A 19,075-nucleotide genomic window follows, 5' to 3' on the forward strand; every position below is an offset into this window, starting at 1 on the left:
TCATGCAATTGAGCTTAAATTTTCTTAACCTCAATTAGTCTCTTCAGGGTTCTAAACCATCACTTCTTCTCAAGAATTTTCAAGTCCTTACATTGAGATAATTTCTTTCCTATATGTTCTAAATTAATTCTTTTCCCAGGAGAAACTGTTCTTATATCTGACCCCAGTCAGCTGTCAGTCAACTGCACCAAAGGCTTTCCAATGTATGAGTTCCAGTACAAAAAAAACCTGTTTCTTCTAAACCAAAAGCAGGCCAATGAATTCCATTGTTTGTTCTCTCCAATTGTAAAACTCTCCAATTACAAACAAACTCAGATGATCAGTTCAGAAGGCACTCTCATCAGCTGGTCTCTAATACCTTTGCTTTAAAATCATGATTCCAGAGAGAGTGACAATGTAACCATTATACTCTCTCAGGAACAGAGCAAAACACACATGCCACCAATTAAAAATACCTAAACTCTAAATAAATTATATTAATTTATATCAATCATACACTTTGCATCACATCAAGAATGACTTTAACATGAATTAATGTTTAAAAACAAGTGTAAAGATGTCTGGTTCAGAAATGAAATTTATAAGTGAAAGTTACTGTGCTTGTTGTAGCAAAAGATAAGTAAATGCTTATTTATTACAATGTGTCATAATTGACTTCTTTAAGATTTATTTCCTAAACAGTAACTTTATTAGCATGTTCAAAGTTTATTTTTACATTAATATTGAGCACATTTTACAAAAACTTAAGAAAATACAACATTATAAGATTGTTTAATGATTAATTAGTTATTAATTTACATCAGGGTGGTATATAAGTGAAATGGATTTACAACTAAAATAATTGTTATTACATTAATTAGCTTAGTTAAAAGTCAGATGCAGAAAATATTAGACTGGGATTGGGATTCATGATAGATGATTAAAATGCACGTGTCAGTAATCAAATACTCCATGGATAAGGAATGGAGCTTATTTTTCCCTTTCCATTTACTGGCAAAGCCCTGATCCAACCAGATGAACATGTCAAAAATTCAACATTAAAAGTATGAAAGCAAAGCCCAGCATGAACAATAGGGATGTGAGAGATGTAATCCATAATCCAGAGATTAGATTATTTTGTTTAAGGTCAGCAACAATCCAGGAAGGGCAAGGTGTATATGAGGCAGAATTCAGAGTAGGGTAAATTGTACTTAGCTGTGAAGGGAATAGGCTATTATATCTCTCACGTATAGTGAATTTATTGTTGTATTGATTTTATTTCAGAAACTTAGATACCCAATTCATTTGAAATACTTCGTGTTCCAAAGTGAGGAGAATATTTTTTCACATTCACTGTCTATGAAGAAAGAAGATATTGAAACATTTGACGAAATCATGGAAATGTTTAGCGACACCACATACATTAAGGTAAATTTTACACCAAATGTAAAAGATCCATTGGGTTTCAGTTCAAATGTAGGGATTGACTTGTTGAAGCTTTTGATGAGGAAATACAGGTATATTTACATTATCAGGATATACTGTTCAGATAATCTCTCGTTCTTCTTTGAAGTGAAGATAATCATGTCCATCATGCCTGAGATGTTTGGTCAGGTTCTTGGGGATATATAGGTAACTCCTTAGGCCAATCCACCCTTAAAAGCTGAGAATAGGGCAGGATGCTGCAACCTAAAGAAGCTTCGGGTGAACTAGTGGCTCAGAAGTTCCTCTTCTTGTGTTTTCTCCTGTCCCTGATATGCACTTTCTTTTGAAGGAAGCTGCATCATATTTTATTTGGTTGTGACAGGTGCAACATTCCTGTGCAAACTACAACCAACATTCAAAGTCAATAGCAAATCTCTTTAGAGTGTCTACATAACATTTTCTTGACTAGTATGATATTGTACACAAACCCAGGCTCTCCATAGTAGATTTAATTTGGCAAGTAAGTATATGGCATTTTGGCTACATGACCAGTTTAGCTCAGTTGTGACTATCTCTATATGGTGTGGATGCTTGAGTGAGCACCTCCATGTCTGGTATTTTGTTCTGAAATGTAATTTACAGAAGCTTCTGAAATGACAATGGATTGTGCGTATTTGGTATAATGCTGGTGCATAGTTCATGTTTCAGATGCAGAGGGGGGAATAGGCTGCAGTAATGTTTTACAGGGGCTTCCAATTTGGCAGGCAGACTTATTCCTCATCATCCCATAATGTCGGAAGTCTTCCAAAAGCAAAAAGCCTTCAACAATATTTGCATGTGTCTCATTACCATTGATAGCTTGAGAGTGTGCTACTGAGATCAATGAATATATCCACTGCTGAGAGGTTCTGCTCATAGACTGAAATCTTGGGCTAGAGATAGGACATTACATCAATTCAAGTAATAATAAAGCAATAAAACATGCAATACAGCTGGGAATCATTGGGTTTCAATTTCTGAAATACAAAATTGAAGCTAATGAGTTTGTGAAGGGCAATGGATAAAATTATATCTTCAAATGATATCTGCAGATCAGTCAGCATTTATAGAGAGGAAAGCTAAGAATGTTTTAAATTATCATCATACATGATCATCTTTCTGTGGCATTAGGTCAACATGACTAGGTTTTGACTGCCATGCAGTTTTCTGCTGTTTAATTTTGTCGCAAGGTATCTGTGAAGCCCCCATCTTCCCACCTTGACAGTCAAACACACTAAGCTCCAGTGATATCCAGTGTACTGGTACTTAATCCCACTGAAGGTTGATCCTGCATAATGATCCAATTCTAATTTATGACTTTAATGTCCCTAACCCTAACCCTGCAAGAGTTGAATGCACATTGATGTGGAGAACATCTCAAGGAAAGACCATCGCTGTGGGTCTGCACTGTCACAGGACTCATGCAAAACATGCACTGGCTCAACATGAGTTGCATAACAGTGCACCTTCTCAGAAAGGGATCTTCTCTGGTGAATTGTCTTTCTGCATTGCCTCGTTAGATTTTGGTGAGATCAATAAGGCAGAGAATTGGGTTTTCACATTGAGATGCATAAATCAGAAGTGGAAAAGATCAGATGATGAACATGGGGATAGAAGTGGCAAGCCTGTGGTAAATTTAGTTGTGGATATTGAGAAGGATTGTTGGAGGATACAGACACAATTATTGAATTACATCCAATAATTTCCCAACAATGAAGTTAGACTGACTGGACTGCAGTCTCCTGTTTTTTTTCTTCCCTTGCTCCCTTCTTGAATAATGATACCACATTGGCTGTCCTGGAGTCCTCTGGCGCCTCTCCTGTTGCCAGCTGTTTCCTCCCTTGCTTCACCAACAGCCTGAGATACTCTTCATCAGGCTGGGATTTACCCACTTTTAAACCAGCCAAACCACTCAGAACTACCTCTCTGTCAATGCTAATTTCTTATATACATTATAGTCCTTCTTCATGATTTCTGTACCCACATCATTCCTCTCAGTAGTAAATATTGGCACAAAGTATTCATTTCAGTCTCTACCTACTACCTCTGGCACCACAAACAATTTACCTCTGTTGTCCTTAATGGGCTCCATTCTTTCTCTAGTTATGCTTTTACTCTTAATATACATGTATAATAACTTAGGATTTTCCATTCATGTCCCTGTTTTGCTTTTCTAATTTCCATTAAGTTCTCCCTTGCACATGCAGTACTCCTCTAGGGCTTCTGCTGTTTTGAGCCCTCAGTATCCACCATCTGTCTCGTTTGTCCTCTTTATCCAATCTTGTATATCCCTTGATATGCAGGGTTTGCTGGATTTATTGGTCCCACCCTTTATCTTTATAAGAACATGTTGGCCCTGTATTTTCCCCACTTCCTTCTTGCGGGAGACAAGACATCAATTTTTGGAGCATTGACTGACATCTTTGTATCCTCTTTGACTACAGATGGGGTGACAGAGGACTGGAGAATAGCCAATGTTGTCTCATTGTTTAAGAAGGGTATCAGGGATAATTCAAGATACTACAGGCCTCAGTCTCACATCAATGGTAGAGAAATCATTGGAAATGATTCTCAGGGATATGATCGATAAATATTTAGAAGCAAATGGACCTATTAACAATAGACAGCATGGTTTTGTTTGGGGGAGGTCGTGCCTCACTAACTTGATTGAGTTTTTTGAGGAGGTGATGAAGATGATTGATGAGGAAAAAGTGTTGTCTACGTGGACTTCCGTAAAGCCTTTGACAAGGTCCCTCATGGCAGACTGGTACAAAAGGTGAAGTCACATAGTATTGGGGTGAGCTGGCGGGATGGATACAGAAATGGCTTAGTCATAGCAGACAGAGGGTAGCGGTGGAAGGAAGGTTTTCGGAATGGAGGGTTGTGACGAGTGGTGTTCCACAGGGCTTGGTGCTGGGACTTCTGCTGTTTGTGGCTAGTATAAGTGATTTGGAGGAAAATGTGACTGGCCTAATTAATAAGTTTGTGGGCAGATTAGTGAAGTTGTGGATATTGAAGAGGATTGTCAGTGGATATAGCTGCATATGGATCAGTTGGAGGCATGGGCAGAAAAATGGCAAATGGAGTTTAATCCAGACAAATCTGAGGTGATGCATTTTGGAAGGTGAAGTACAGGTGAAAATTATGCAATGAATGGTAGAATCCTAGGAGTATTGATACACAGAGGGATGTGTGTTTGCAGGTCCACAGATCGGTGAAGATGGCAGGTTAGGTAGGTAAAGTAATAAAAGAGGCTTATGATATGCTTGCTTTCATTGGAGGGGGCATTGAGTGTAAGGATAAAAAAGTTATGCTGCAGCTTTATAGAACTTTAGTTAGGCCACACTTGGAATATTGCATCTAGTTCTAGTCACCACACTACCAGAAGGATGTGGATGCTTTGGAAAGAGTACAGAAAAGGTTTACCAGGATGTTGCCCAGTATGAGGGATTTTAACAATGAAGAAAAGTTGGATAGACTATGTTGGTTTGCACGAAATGTGGGAAGTTGAGGAACAGCCCAATAGAAGTATATAAGATTGTGAATAGCATGGATAGAGTGGAAGGTATGAGGTATTTTCCCAGGATGGAGGGGTCAACTATTTGAGGACACAGGTTCAAGGTGCAAGGGTGGAAGTTTAAAAGAGACGTATGAGGCAAGTCTTCCACACAATGGATGTTGAGTGCCTGAAACTCATTGCCAGAGGAGGTGGTGGAAGCAGACACATTAGCAGCATTTAAGATGTTCCTGACCGAATACATGAATAGGAAGGGAATAGCGGGGTACAGATCCTGTAAGTGAAGACAGTTTTAGTATGGAAGGACAAAATGTGGCAGTGCATGCTCAGAGGGCTGAAGGGCCTATTCCTGTGCTGTATTGTTCTTTTTGCTTTGAATGCATCTCATTGCTCTTACACCAATTTACCAATAAATATCTGCTCCCAATCCATAATGGCTAAATCATACCTGATCTTATGAAAAGTTACCTAAGTCTTATTATAAGTGCAGGTAGTCAGGTGTGTAACATATCATATCATTATTATGTTAACCCGTAAATAATTTTTCTTCTTCCAACCATAGGGGGCCTCTGTTATTGATATGATCTCCCACTTTATGACAGAGGAGCTGTTTGCAAAAGGGCTTACAGTGAGTTTAAAAATGATTTTACCTGATTTGAGTCAGTATTTTTAAAATGTGAATTAAAAATTCATATTTTGAGTTGAAACTGTTTCAAGATTCTTTGTTTGTTTTCACACCGAATGCTGGTCTTCACACTCAGTCTCCTTTGTTTTACAGTCATACCTCAAGGCCTTTTCCTATTCAAATGCTGAGGCGGATGACGTGTGGAATCATTTGCAGATGGTGGGTTTAACCCATACTTATAGAGGCTTCATGTGCTATTGTCGAAGTTTTTGTTTAATTTGTTTTTTTGTTTAATCATACATTGTTTAATTTTTTTTTGTTTCTTTCCTGCTGCATAGTTGTTTTACCATGAGGGGAATGATAATTGCAAATATAGCCTGAGTTTAAATTGTTTTATTGGAAGATATTCTTTCATGAGACACTGTGGAATACTATGTGTATGAATGGAGTATTTGAACTATTTGCTCCATGTTTTGATCATTGCTCCAAATTTTGAATCTCCATGACAGTGACAGCTTTCTGTGCACTATAAACTTTTTCTGAGTAAGCACTTAGACTAGACACCTACTGCTGAGCTTCCACTAGGAGCACAGGAACTAAGAGCAGGAGTAGGCAATTCAGCTCTTCAGGCCCACTTCAATATTTAATATGATTATGGCTGATCTTATCCTGATCTCAACTCCACTTTCCTGCCTGCTCCCCAAAGTCCTTTATCCCACTTTTCATCAACTGGAATACACGGCATGGGATGGAACCTGGGAAACATACAATCTTTTAAAAAAAATTTGGATGAGCACTTCAAAAATCATAACATTCAAGGATATGGTACGAGTGCAGGAAATTGGGATTAGCGCACTCCTAGAGGTAGTTATGTTGGTGCAGAGTGGATGGGATGAAGGGCCTCTTCCACACTGTATGGACCTATGAATCTATGAAATGTATCCATTTACTTCTTGAATCTGTTGATTGATTCTGCCTCCACTGCACTCTGGGGCAGTGACTTCCACAGATTCACAATTCTCCAAGGGAAGTAGTTTCTCACCATCTCAGTTTTGAATCTACCTCCTCTCACTCAATATCTATAATGATCTAGACTATACCATAAGATGGAATATCTGTTCAACATCCACCTCATCAATCCCCTTTGGCATTTTGTATACCTCAATCTGCTGGCCCTTCTTCATTCCTCTCAACTCCAGTGAGTATAAGCTATTCGACCGCTCCTCGTACAATAGTTCTTTCATCCCTGGACTCAGTCTGGTGAACTTCCTCTGAACTGCCTCCAGTGCCAGCACATCTTTCCTCAAGTAACAAGGCTAAAATTGGACTCAATATTCCATTGTGGCCTCATCAATGCCCTTTATAATTGTAAAACACTTCTTTACTTTTGTAATCCAGTCCTTTTACAATCAATGCCAGGATTCCCTTTGCCATTCACATTCTATGCTACACCTGCACACCCACTAATGTAACCATGCTAGAAATATAATAGCTGCAAGCTCTTTTCCCCCTCATTGTGAGAAAATACTCATCCCATCTTCTTGTTTTCACCCAATTACAGACTATTCCAATGGGTACAACTGCTTTCTAAAAAGAAAGATGAGTTGACATTTATCCTAGTCCTATGCTTCCGTTTGCTAAACCATAATGGGGAGAGTTCACACATGACCCAGGAAACATAAGGAAACAAATCACCAGACTAATTATATTAAAAGAACCAAAGAAATATTGATCTGAGTAGAAGGTAACCTAATTACACATTCCTATGTTCAAATCGGAATGGAAACCTTGGGAATTGATTATTTTTCCCTGGCAGCTTTTGAGAATGATCGATTTAGGAGAATGAGATGCCATGTTATCAGTTCATATGCTGTACACACTTAAAATTACATGTAAATAAAATAGTTGGCCTTTTCTCGTAGTGGTCCATCACAAAATAATATTTCATTTGAAATTATGATAATATCACCTTCAGTACCATAAAGAGCATAAAGCTTAACCCAAAAGTAATGTTTCCTCTAAACGTCCTTTAAAGTGAAAGCACCACTTCAGAAAAAAACATATGGCAAACAGAAGAAGATGGAACATCGTGAATATTAAATCCAACTTGACAAGTATTAATACACTTGTTTCTATAGCACTTTGAAAGGAAAATATTATGTCACTTTAAGAGAGCTCCAACCTCATTGAAATTAATCAAAATATTCAGGACATGTTGAAGTGTTTGGATTATTATTACATCATTTGTTGCAATTTGTCAGAAACACAACTAATTTATTATTTTATCATACCAAAACCTCTTTTAATATTTGACTCAATCTCGTAAAACTTCTATTAAATGCAGTAATTTGTCTGTTATTAAGAATTACTTAAATAGCAAACAATGAAGCTATTATTGGCATTTTATCATCTCAACTGGGAAACCACATAGTGAGTACAGGACAATCATATCAAGTCTGACATTCTGAATTCCATTATCAGTAGAAAGGCACAGTTTTGTATTTACTTAGAATAATGTTCAAAGCTGCTGTCATACAAAAATATTAGCCCTTTAATCAAAACCCTTTGGAACATGTGGATGTATTCGAGATTCAGAACCTTCAAGGTGGCAAATCCTTTTACACTATACAGCAGACTAGTTTCATTTGTTTTTTTTTCCCATTTCCATCAGTTTTATTACACTGCCTGAACCAGCCTTTTAAAATTAGATTTAAAAGCATTCCTATTCAGCCTTGTAGTTTTTGTAATAGTTGGTTTCACTCTTATCACAGAGTGGAAATTATACTTTTTGTTTTATGTGCCTAACTGATAAATAAATTAAAGTTAGGCAAAGTTTTTTTTTACCCTATGTTGAATATTCCTTGTCAGTAGCAGCTGCCTTTCACACTGAGTGATGTTTGATGGTATTGTTCTAAAAGAATTACAGTTTGTTACATGAGTTTATTAAAAGTCACTCAACAATCAATTACTGGAGAATTTAACTCATTATCTGCAGTAGATGGGCAATTAATTGATTGCTAATTGGTGATTTCTGCTTCGCTAGGCAATAGATAGTCAGGATGTTATTAAACTGCCAACATCAATAAAATCCATCATGGACACATGGACATTGCAGGAAGGATTACCTATTATAACAGTTAATACAACAAGTGGCACTGTAAGGCAAGACTACTTCGGGAAATCAAAGGAAAACAGAAATTCAAAGTATGTATTGCATTTCAATAACATTTTAACAAGCTTTTTCTAATGTGCTGTCATTTTTTTTCACGCCAGTGGTAGGTAGGTGACTTCAACTGTCAACCTGAAAGCAAAACTACTTGCATCACTAAATTTTTGAGGTATATTTTACCTTTCAAATGATACAGCATTAATTTCAATGTTTTTGCAACATTTTACCAGATTACAGTCTGAATTATCTTAAAACGTAATTGGATGTGGTTTTCTTGTTGCTGTTAATTTAAGAATCTTTCTTCCAAAATTACTTTAACTCCTGTCCACTTCTAAAACTTCTATACTCAATGTCATCTCAGATCAAAAAAGCCAATTAAAATATTAAAATATCTGTCTTTGCCACCCTGAGACCATCCAGAGGGTGAGGTGACTTTGGACGAATCTTCCATATCATTTTACTTTCTTTTTTATAACAGTATGTGTGAGACTGGAAACATTTGGGGGAAAATTATATGTATGACCCTTGGCTTGGTACTCCTGAACATTTTGTTATGGTGGTTTCACAGCTCAAACTTCATTCCAAAATAAATTTTGCTTACATTGGTCTGGACTTTGTAAAAGATTGACATCAAGGTGGTACTCATCGGTACCAATGACTTAGGTGAGAAGGAAGATGTGGCCCTGAAATCAAAACTTAGGGAACTAAGTAGAAAGTTAGCAAGCAGGACCAACATGTAGCATTCTCCAGACTACTGGGAGTAGTGAATACAGAAAGAATAAGATATGGAAAATGAATGTGAGGCTTGAAAGGTGGTGCAGGAAGGGTGGCTTTAGATTCCTGGAACTGGCTCTGGGGAAGATGGCACCTGTACAACCTGAATGGGTCATTTCTAAACAGAGATGGGACTGAGGTCCCTGTGGAATGTTTTGCTGATGCTATTGGGTAAGCTTTAAATGAACTTGGCAGGAATTATGGAATCATGAGAATCTATTAGAGGTGAATACCAGGGCTAACAAAATACTTAACGAATCAGCTGGCACTAGCATAGAAAATTGAAAGATAATAAGTAAAGTTAAAAAAAAGGGAGAAAAGAAGCCCAAAGCAATTAACCTGCATGTATGTAAATGTATAATGTATAGGAAATCAGTATATAAGGTTGGGGAGTTACAAATACAGATTGCAATGTGGAATTATGATGTTTCAGTGGTGAAGGAGACCTGGCTCAGGGAAGAGCAAGGCTGGGTGTTAAATATTCCTGGCTTTAATTTGTTTAGGAAAGATAAAATGGGAAGGAAAGTAGGAGGGTTGCAGTTATGGTTTAGGACAGCATTGTAGTGCTGGAGAAAGAACATATCTCAGAGAGTTCAAGTATAGAGTCATTTTGGCTACAACCCAATTACATTGGTACAATTACATTGCTCAATGTAGTTTGCTGACCAGTGGAGACTAGTGAAAGAAAGTAGAGAGAATTAGCTATCCCTCTTTCAATGTACAAGTGTTTGTTTTAAAACTTGAAAGCCTTTTTTCTGAGGAAGTATCTGTTAGCTATAATCAAACTGGCCCTAAAACCTATTCAAGCCCAGACTTTTCAGAACCTGTGTTTTTACAACATCCTGAAAAAAAAACCCCAAGGGTAACATAACCTTATTAAAGGAACAGCATCATCACAGGAGGCATTGGCCAAAATATTTCAGTCTTCCCTGAACTCTGGGAAGGTGACAAGAGACTGGAGAATTGTCAACATTACCACCTTGTTCTGAAAGGTTTGTAAGGCTAATCCTGGCAATTACAGACTAGTTAGATTAACTTCAGTCATGGAGAAACTGGTGGGAACAGGATAAAATCAGTTTTCACATGGAGAAAGGTGGGTTGATTAGGAAGAGTCCACGTGGATTTCTAAAGAGGAAATCAAGTTTAATAACTTGGAGTCTTTTGAAGAGATGATGAAAAGAGTTGATGAGGAATACACTTATGACATGGTATCCAGAAAACATTTGCTGCAATGTTCTCCAGCAGACTTGTGAAGAAACTTGTGATCCATGGCTTAAAAGGGACAGTAGCAAGATTGATACAAAATTGGATGAGTGAAAGAAAGCAGAGTAATGGTCAAAGGATATTTTTTGGGCTTGAGGAAGGTTTGCAGTGGAGATCTTCAGAGATTGGTATTGGAACCTTTTCTTCTTTTTGACGTGTATTAATGATGTGGATCTTGGTGTGCAGGGGACAATTTAGGTAGGACAAGTTTGTAGGTAACATGAAGTTTGCAAGAACCATAAACTATGGGGAAGTAAGTATGGAACTACAAAAGGACATTGACAAGTTGTTGCAGTGGGTGGAGAGGTGGCAGATGATGTTAAATGCAAGGAAGTGAAAGATGGTGCACTTTGGTCAGAAGAACACTGAATGACAATATTAAATAAGGGGTGCAATTCTAAAGGGAGTGCAAGATCAGAGGGACCTGAGTTTATATGTGTACTGATCTTTGAAAATGGAGAGGGCAGCAACTAAAGCATACAGCATTCTTGACTTCATTAATAGGGGCATAGAGTGTAAAAGCAAAGAGGTGCTGTTGAACTTATGCAAGACATTTATTAGACCTCAGCTGGAGTATGAAAACAAGTAACAGTAAGTGCAGTATTAGAACTATTTAAAGTAACATTTTTATGATCCATCATGTGCAGGAAAGATTGGTGCTTATTAATCAAAGCTTCTGATTCACAGAAAGTTACATTTACTTACGAAATACTGTATAATGTATGTGTAGCATGGACTTCCAAACAATAAAATATAAAATAATACGCAGAAATGCAAGAGCAGAGTTCTTTTCATTTCTCGTCTCCAACAGTACATTCAAACATAAATTACAAAATAAAATAATCAAATGTAGATCTTCGAATCCTTACAGTGTGGAAACAGGCCATTCAGCCTATTGAGTCCACACTACACCTCCAAAGAGCATCCCGCCTGAACCAACCACCTCCTCCCCATTCCCCGCACCCAACAATCCTTATAACCCTGCATTTCCCATGGCTGTCCAACCTAGCCTGCACCTCCCTGGTTAATTTAGAGGTGTCAATCCACCTAATATGCACATCTTTGAACTGTAGGAGAAAATGGGAGCAAAGCGTTCCGACACAGGTAAAATGTGCAAATTTCAACACAGTCACCAGAGGGTGGATCAAACCTGGACCTCTGGTGCTGTGCTGCAGCAGTGCTAACCACTGAGCCACCTTGCTGAGTAGACATATGCAAGAGGAACAAATTGTCAATATCTCTTAAAACTGTCTCTAAAGATGTGGAAGATATAGGAGGTTCGGCCCTAGTACAAGCCCTGGGTATTTTATTAGATAAACATGTGAAGTTACTTTGTATTTCAGTAAATTTGATCAGTTTAGAAAAAGCTGATCAAGTTATTTTCTCCTCCTTACTTCTGAAATCTTCTTCAGTCCCCTTTTCCCATCTCCTTCTGCTTTTGAGATTTCACAAGACTTTCCATCGTTTCAGCATCATTAACAGCATGGGTCACTTCAGCTTCAAGTCAGTTTTGAACCACACTTGCATCACACATATGCACAATTTGCTGATTAGGTGCATGAGAGGAGTATCATTCACATTAGCAGTGATTTCGGATGATATATTTGTTTTCGGTCTTCCCATAAGTCGTTCAAAATCACCTTCACCAGAACAGCCTTCTGCAAACATTACTCCAAGTAATAATTTTCTTCAATTCCTCATCAATGTTGCACTAATCATTGATTTAAAGGAATTGTTCACATTAAAAATTGAAACTTTTATATATTAAACAGATCAAAAGTACTGTATGATGTCTTTGTGGATGATTTCTTCTGTGACATTGATGGGCAACACTTTCCAGCTCTTGAAGAAATTCAGAAGAATGTAATCAAAATGAAAAATTAAGATTCTCAGCATTGAGGAAAACGGCCTGATTTTCCCCTTAAACTTTCAAAAGCTAGATGAAAATCTTGCTTGTAGATTAGATTACTTACAGTGTGGAAACAGGCCCTTCGGCCCAACAAGTCCACACCGACCCGCCGAAGCGCAACCCACCTATACCCCTACATTTACCCCTTACCTAACTCTAGGGGCAATTTAGCATAGCCAATTCACCTGACCTGCACATCTTTGGACTGTGGGAGGAAACTGGAGCACCCAGAGTAAACCCACGCAGACACGGGGAGAACGTGCAAACTCCACACAGTCAGTCGCCTGAAGTGAACCCAAGTGAACCCAGTCCAAAGATGTGCGGGTCAGGTGAATTGGCCATGCTAAATTGCCTGTAGTGTTAGGTAAGGGGTATATGTAGGGGTATGGGTGGGTTGTCGCTTCGGCGGGTCGGTGTGGACTTGTTGGGCCGAAGGGCCTGTTTCCACACTGTAAGTAATCTAATCTAAAATCTCTGGCGCTGTGAGGCAGCAGGGCTAACCACTGTGCCACCGTGCCGCCCACTATAGACCCGATGCAGACTCTATTTTCATGCATTAACACCACATTATTAGCTAATCTTGTCTCACTGATAGATGGGTTGTGATTTTCTCAGATACCGGTGAGGAACTGGACACTGCTAATTCCCGGCTTGGAAATCAGAGTGGTGACCAGATGAATAAAACTTGCGGTTGCTTCTCAAGTTCTCCATATTCATCATCATTCATCAACATCAAATAGCACTCTTCATTGGCACCTTTCCACTCTTCATCCGCAGATGTTGATATTAGTGAAGCACCAGCCTCACCACAGCACCATGATCGATCTCGAACTAATTCAGAAAACACTTCAACGGTGCATTACATCACTGACACCTGACATTATATAGCTGCTACCAAGTCCCTCCATGTGCAGGGATACACAACTTGTGCGTCTGCATAAGATGCATCAAAGGAATTTTAGCTTGCTTTGTTAGCACTTTCTAACTTTGCGTTTGCTTGGATGCTTGCAGCATCTCTGCTTTGCCTTGCCTTTAGTCCATTGCTACTTCATTCAGAACTTAAAGGCTCACAGTATCTCAGCATGTCTTGCCTTTCTGGGCAATCAGAAAGCCAAAAGGTTTTCATACTTGTCAGTGTTGAGCAATCAAGGGTCAGACATGTTGCTGTACAGCACCATGCTATGTCAGTGTCACACCTACAGCATTTAACAGAGTTTTGTGGTAAGTGGCTTCAACCAAATGACCCTGTCTGACAGTCAAAGGGGAATAGTCCTTAGTTAATTGAAGGGCGACTATAGAAGTTGGGGTGGCAGCCACATTAATTCAAAGGGTTGTCCTATTTCAGTCAACGGTTTTGGTCACATCTGTTGGGTGCTTGATGCAATTAGCGTCTGAGGATCTGTGTCTTTGGAAGGGATTTTACCACAGTGAGCCCTGCAGGTTAATCCCATCCAGCCTGAATAAGTGAGTCAGGAGCTGTAGATACACCTATCAGGGAGCTGGGTTATGCTCAGACAGGACTGTCCTGATGGTTGGGACATGGCCAGTCTTAAGGATTTAGACAGGAAAAGTCAACTGGAATTATCAAGGGATAGTCTATGCTATGCCAGCAAAAATGGAACACGTGTCAGGGCTGCATGCAATCTTCTGTGATTCATCAAGGATAATGACTGTGAATGGCAGGATAATGACAAGTGGTTGAGTACTGGGCTGTGCAGTGATCTCAACTTTACAATTTATGTCAATGATGAGAGGAGCAAAGACATGGTAGCAAAATTTGCAGACTACACCAAATTGGGGAAGAATGCATGTTATAGAGAAGGGACAAGATGTTTGAAGATAGATGTAGGCAGGTTGTGTGAGTGGGCAAAAATCTACCAGATGGAAAGCAGGAATGGAACACAGAAGGTTATTGACCACCTTAAGATATTGCTGGGAGTTTGCCCTCACTATTGACAGTGCAGGGATGTGGATGGCTATTGCATTCCACACTAGGCATTGTGGTCTCCTTTGACAGTCCTGAGCAAAGATGAACTCAGGGTACTCTCCACCCCCTGGGCAGCAAGCCCGCATGTCCCTGTCCACAAACTGGATCTTACCTTCCCTTACTTGGTCAAGGCCTGTGGAATAATGGACAAGGAACAGACGTTGACTGACAGTGCCCGGCTTGCTTGCGATGTTTGAAGCGGTTTGCTCAAGGGGTTTAGATATAGTGCCCGTAGTGTGAACTCTGAAAGATCCTGGCAGTAGTGAGGACTTCCACATCTCTAACTACACAATTCAACTGGAAGGGTTCAAGAAATCTTGATGCCTCTTACATGAAGTGTGCAATGGAAGAGTTCATGAGAAAAGTTGCCATGGCCCAGGGAGGGAAACCCTCCTTAAAACCCCTGAAAATGACATCGCCAAAATGGAAAAATTAATTTCATATTCTGCTGGACACCCTGATCCATAGTCTGAATGGATGAGATTACACTGAGATGCCAAAATTGATAAAATATGTTACCGTTCATTAACTCAGATTCATGAGGGCATGCTCAACAATCGTTTAATATTGGAATCATTTCACTGTCTTTAGACTTGCCAATTTTTCTAAAATATTCTTTCACTGTGAGTGCAAAAACATGGTGAAACTATTTTTGAAAAACGCCTTTGTCTATCCAAGCTTTACTCTGTGTATTGTAAATTACAGGTAACTATGTAACCTCTTTAGATGACTGAGGAAACTTAATCTTTCCAGATACGGAAAGCTTTACTTTATGCAAACTTATAGTATTTGCACATGTAAGCACTGTAATTATATCTTTATTCTGTTCACAATCAATAAAAACAGATTCATTTGTATCTGCCAGTGTAAATTCAGCAAACATCACCAACAGAAGCCAATTTCATCTGCACATTATAGATTTGAACATGGGCTAGATTATGTTCAGAAACCAATTATTTAAAAATTCAAAGTGTTTTCTGCAGATTCAGCCAATTTTTGTTCACTAGATATAACTAATCTTCTAATGTCATGCCAAAGTGTAAAACATGCAAGTTTTCTATTAGAAAATTCACATGGTTCAGTCAATGTAATGTGCTGATGATTTATTTTGAATTTTCACTGAGCATCAGGCTGGAGATAGGGGGATCTTCTGCTTGAATGAGAACCCTTTATATAAACAGTGACTGGTTGCCTGAGCTGCCTGCACCTAGATCACAGCATCCTTTAATCGTCTTATTTGATTTACAATTAGCAGAAACATCAGTAATTTTTTTTTTAACCCTGCCATTGCACATCTTGGATTACCAAGCTTTACTTTCTTTCCCCAAAACCTTCCAAATGTCAACCTTTTCAATATATCTGCAGATGTCAACTTTCTGCTTTAACATCAACACAACTCCTGTGCTTCTCAATTCAGCTCGTCCCTGATTTATTGGATGCCACAGAGGAATGATCAGGGACATGTGGCTATGATGAAGTGGGACCACCACTACCTCTGCTGGAAACCTGCATGGTTGTAGGGACGTGACTGGGAAATCTTGGGATTTCTGAAAGGGTCCTGTTTGATAAAATGATGATTCATGTCCAGGAAATATCAGAAATTCCAGTTAGTAGAGAATTCCACTTGATGGAGTGATGCATAACACAAAGGTTGCTGTATAAAAATGTACTGAGTAAGAAAACCAAAATCAAAGAACAAAGCTAACAAGGATCCCTCTTCTCATCAAAAATAATCCAAAAAATAATCAACTACTGTATAAAGATTTTTAAATTATTATTCAGGGGATTTAGATGTCATCTAAATGGTTGGGCCATCATTTATTGACCAACCCTAGTCACCCTAGACGAGGTGGTGGTGAGCTGCCTCCTTGAACTACTGCAGTCCATATGCTGTAGGTGGATCCATTATGCAGTTTAAGAAAAAATTGTGGAATTTTGATGATTGACACAGAAGAAACCACAATATGTTTCCAAGTCAGAATGGCGAGGGGCTTGGGCAGAAACTTGGAGATATAGTGTATCTGAAGCCCTTGTCCATCTAGATGTAAGTGGTCATGGTTAGGAAAGAGCTGTCCAAAGATTATTGGTTAATTTCTACAGTATTTCTTGGAGGGAATACACACAACTGCTACTGAGCATTAGTGGTGGAGAAAGTAGATGCCTGTGGATATGATGCCAATCAACCTGACTGCTATCTCCTGGGTGGTGTCAAGCTTCTTGAGGGTTGTTGAAGCTGCACTCGTCTGGTCAAGTGGGGAGAATCCCATCATATTCCTGACCTGTGCTTTGTAGATGGCAGACAGGCTTTGGGGAGTCAAGAGATGAGTTACTTGCATCTTAATAAATCTTAATTTCACTGTCAATCTCACAATAAACCAACTTCTACTGCCTTCCAATATTTCCACCCATATATCTGTGTATGTCTAATTGAAAGTAGTATGTCCTCCAAAACTTCCTACCTGAATATACTTTATTATTTTTGTTTCATTTTTCTGTCAGTTTCTTTTGATCATGAGTCCTTGTGTCCACAATTAGAATTGTTATTATATACGCAAAGATACAAAGTTGCAGTTGAGCAAATTAACTGTTGGACAATTATGCAGCAGAATCACATAACCTTTTTACACAACTTTTTCACTTATTTCCCATTGCTGCCACTCAGCGTCCCTGCCAATTTAGATAAAAAGATGTTTTGTTAAGCAAAGCACTTGTAACTGCAATTTTTTCAGAAATGTATTGATGCAGATAGCACGTGATAGTAAGTGATATTCCCAGAATGGAGCTACTATGGATTATTAGCCAGTTTATGGATATGAAGACAGGGAAGAAACCATTGCAAACCCATGATCATCATCTAAGTTCTTGAGTAATTTGTCATCAGAGTATCAACCTCCACACAAGCTCACTGCAAAGGATGTGGAGTGGTATTGGGGCACAGAACGAGAAGCAGTTTTCACTACAATCAAAATTAGTGTTGAGATACTACAATGGCAATGATGAAGTTATCTATGTATGATGAGCACAAAGTGTCTATATAGCAAGAACAATCAGTTGGTTTTGCAGTCAGGACATTAACATAAACTGAATGCTACACTCAGGTTGAGAAAGAATGCTTAGCTATTGTCTTTACTTGCAAGCATTTTAATCAATACCTATTTACGAGAGACAAAATGACAGTGGTGGCTGCTCATAAACCATTTTAAAGTCTCTTCCTCAAACTATTTCTGTCAGGTGTAAAGCAGTTGCAAAGAATGTTACTTTATTTTAAGAGATAGAGTCTGGACATAACGTACAAACAAGGAAATAAATGCACATCCTTTCAGCATGTCAACCTAATGAAGAAAATTGAGTATGTTAAAGACAGAGTGTGAAATCTCCAGCTTCAACAAAAGGCAATAGCCCTGGAAATCATCAACCAGTAGAGGCATTGAGTCTGAAAAATAAACATTTTGTTCAAATGAAGCAAACAATGCAACAAGAAGCAACTCTCCAAGTGCTACAGGAAGTAATGATGAAACAGTGGCCTGAAAGCATCAGGATACATTTATTGTTTTATGAGAGTGTTAAGAATACAGAAGTGAAGTGACAGACCAAGATACTACCTTAGACAAAGCTAATAGAGTTTACATCCCTATGGACACGAGAAAAGAGATGCTGAAACACATCTGTGAAAGCCATCAAGGAGTTTAAAGCAAAATATTGTGAATGCTGTAAATTTGTAATAAAAATAGTGAGTGCTGGAGAAAGTCAGCAGATCTGGCTGCAACTGTAGAGAGAGAAACAGAGTTAATTTCAAAGAGGCATCAGACTTTAAACATTAAGTCAGTTTCTTGCTCCACAGATACGGCCAGACCTGTTAAGTTTCTCCAGCATTCTCTATTCTTATTCCACACAAGCCAACGCTGCGCTTGTAATGGATACCAAGTTAAGCATGCTACTGAGCTGCTTATATTGGATGACATCCCAACTACCATTCTCCCACACTGCACCCAGCAAGTAGAACACCCGTTATCCTACACCCAGCTGACAGCCATTTGTTTGGATAATAGCAGTACTTCTGCTCTGCTCAATCAGGAAGTCTTGTCTCCAAGAGTTGCCAGCCAACCTGAAGCTTACAACTCTCTAGCACTTGGTAAATGCCAAAGCAAAATCATTATCTAATAGTTCAGCCATCTTTCTATCAGTTGCTATGGTATTAACTTGTTTATCCATTAATACAATTCTGTTGCACCCAACCTTTTTTATTGCTATATCTGGAAAATATCTTATAATTTTGTTCTATGTCATTTAATGATGTTGTCACAAAGTTTCTTCTTGTCTTCCTAATGTATTAACTAATCTCCCAATGATTTGGCCTTCTCCTTGTCATGGACTATCCAGCTGTCTAC

At 38.6% G+C, this 19,075-nt stretch overlaps 1 protein-coding gene across 1 annotated transcript in view; it reads left to right on the forward strand.

The window, feature by feature from the left end:
- Positions 1-19,075, forward strand: part of LOC132823632 (aminopeptidase Q-like) — a 133,187-nt gene that overhangs the window by 57,966 nt on the left and 56,146 nt on the right. Inside the window, exons 7-10 of the mRNA XM_060837571.1 lie at positions 1,264-1,407; positions 5,523-5,588; positions 5,739-5,804; positions 8,629-8,789. Coding sequence (XP_060693554.1) covers positions 1,264-1,407; positions 5,523-5,588; positions 5,739-5,804; positions 8,629-8,789 — 437 coding nt within the window. The remainder of the gene's footprint in view (positions 1-1,263; positions 1,408-5,522; positions 5,589-5,738; positions 5,805-8,628; positions 8,790-19,075) is intronic.

Source organism: Hemiscyllium ocellatum, chromosome 2, assembly GCF_020745735.1.
Source record: "Hemiscyllium ocellatum isolate sHemOce1 chromosome 2, sHemOce1.pat.X.cur, whole genome shotgun sequence".
Taxonomy (NCBI): Eukaryota; Metazoa; Chordata; class Chondrichthyes; order Orectolobiformes; family Hemiscylliidae; genus Hemiscyllium; species Hemiscyllium ocellatum.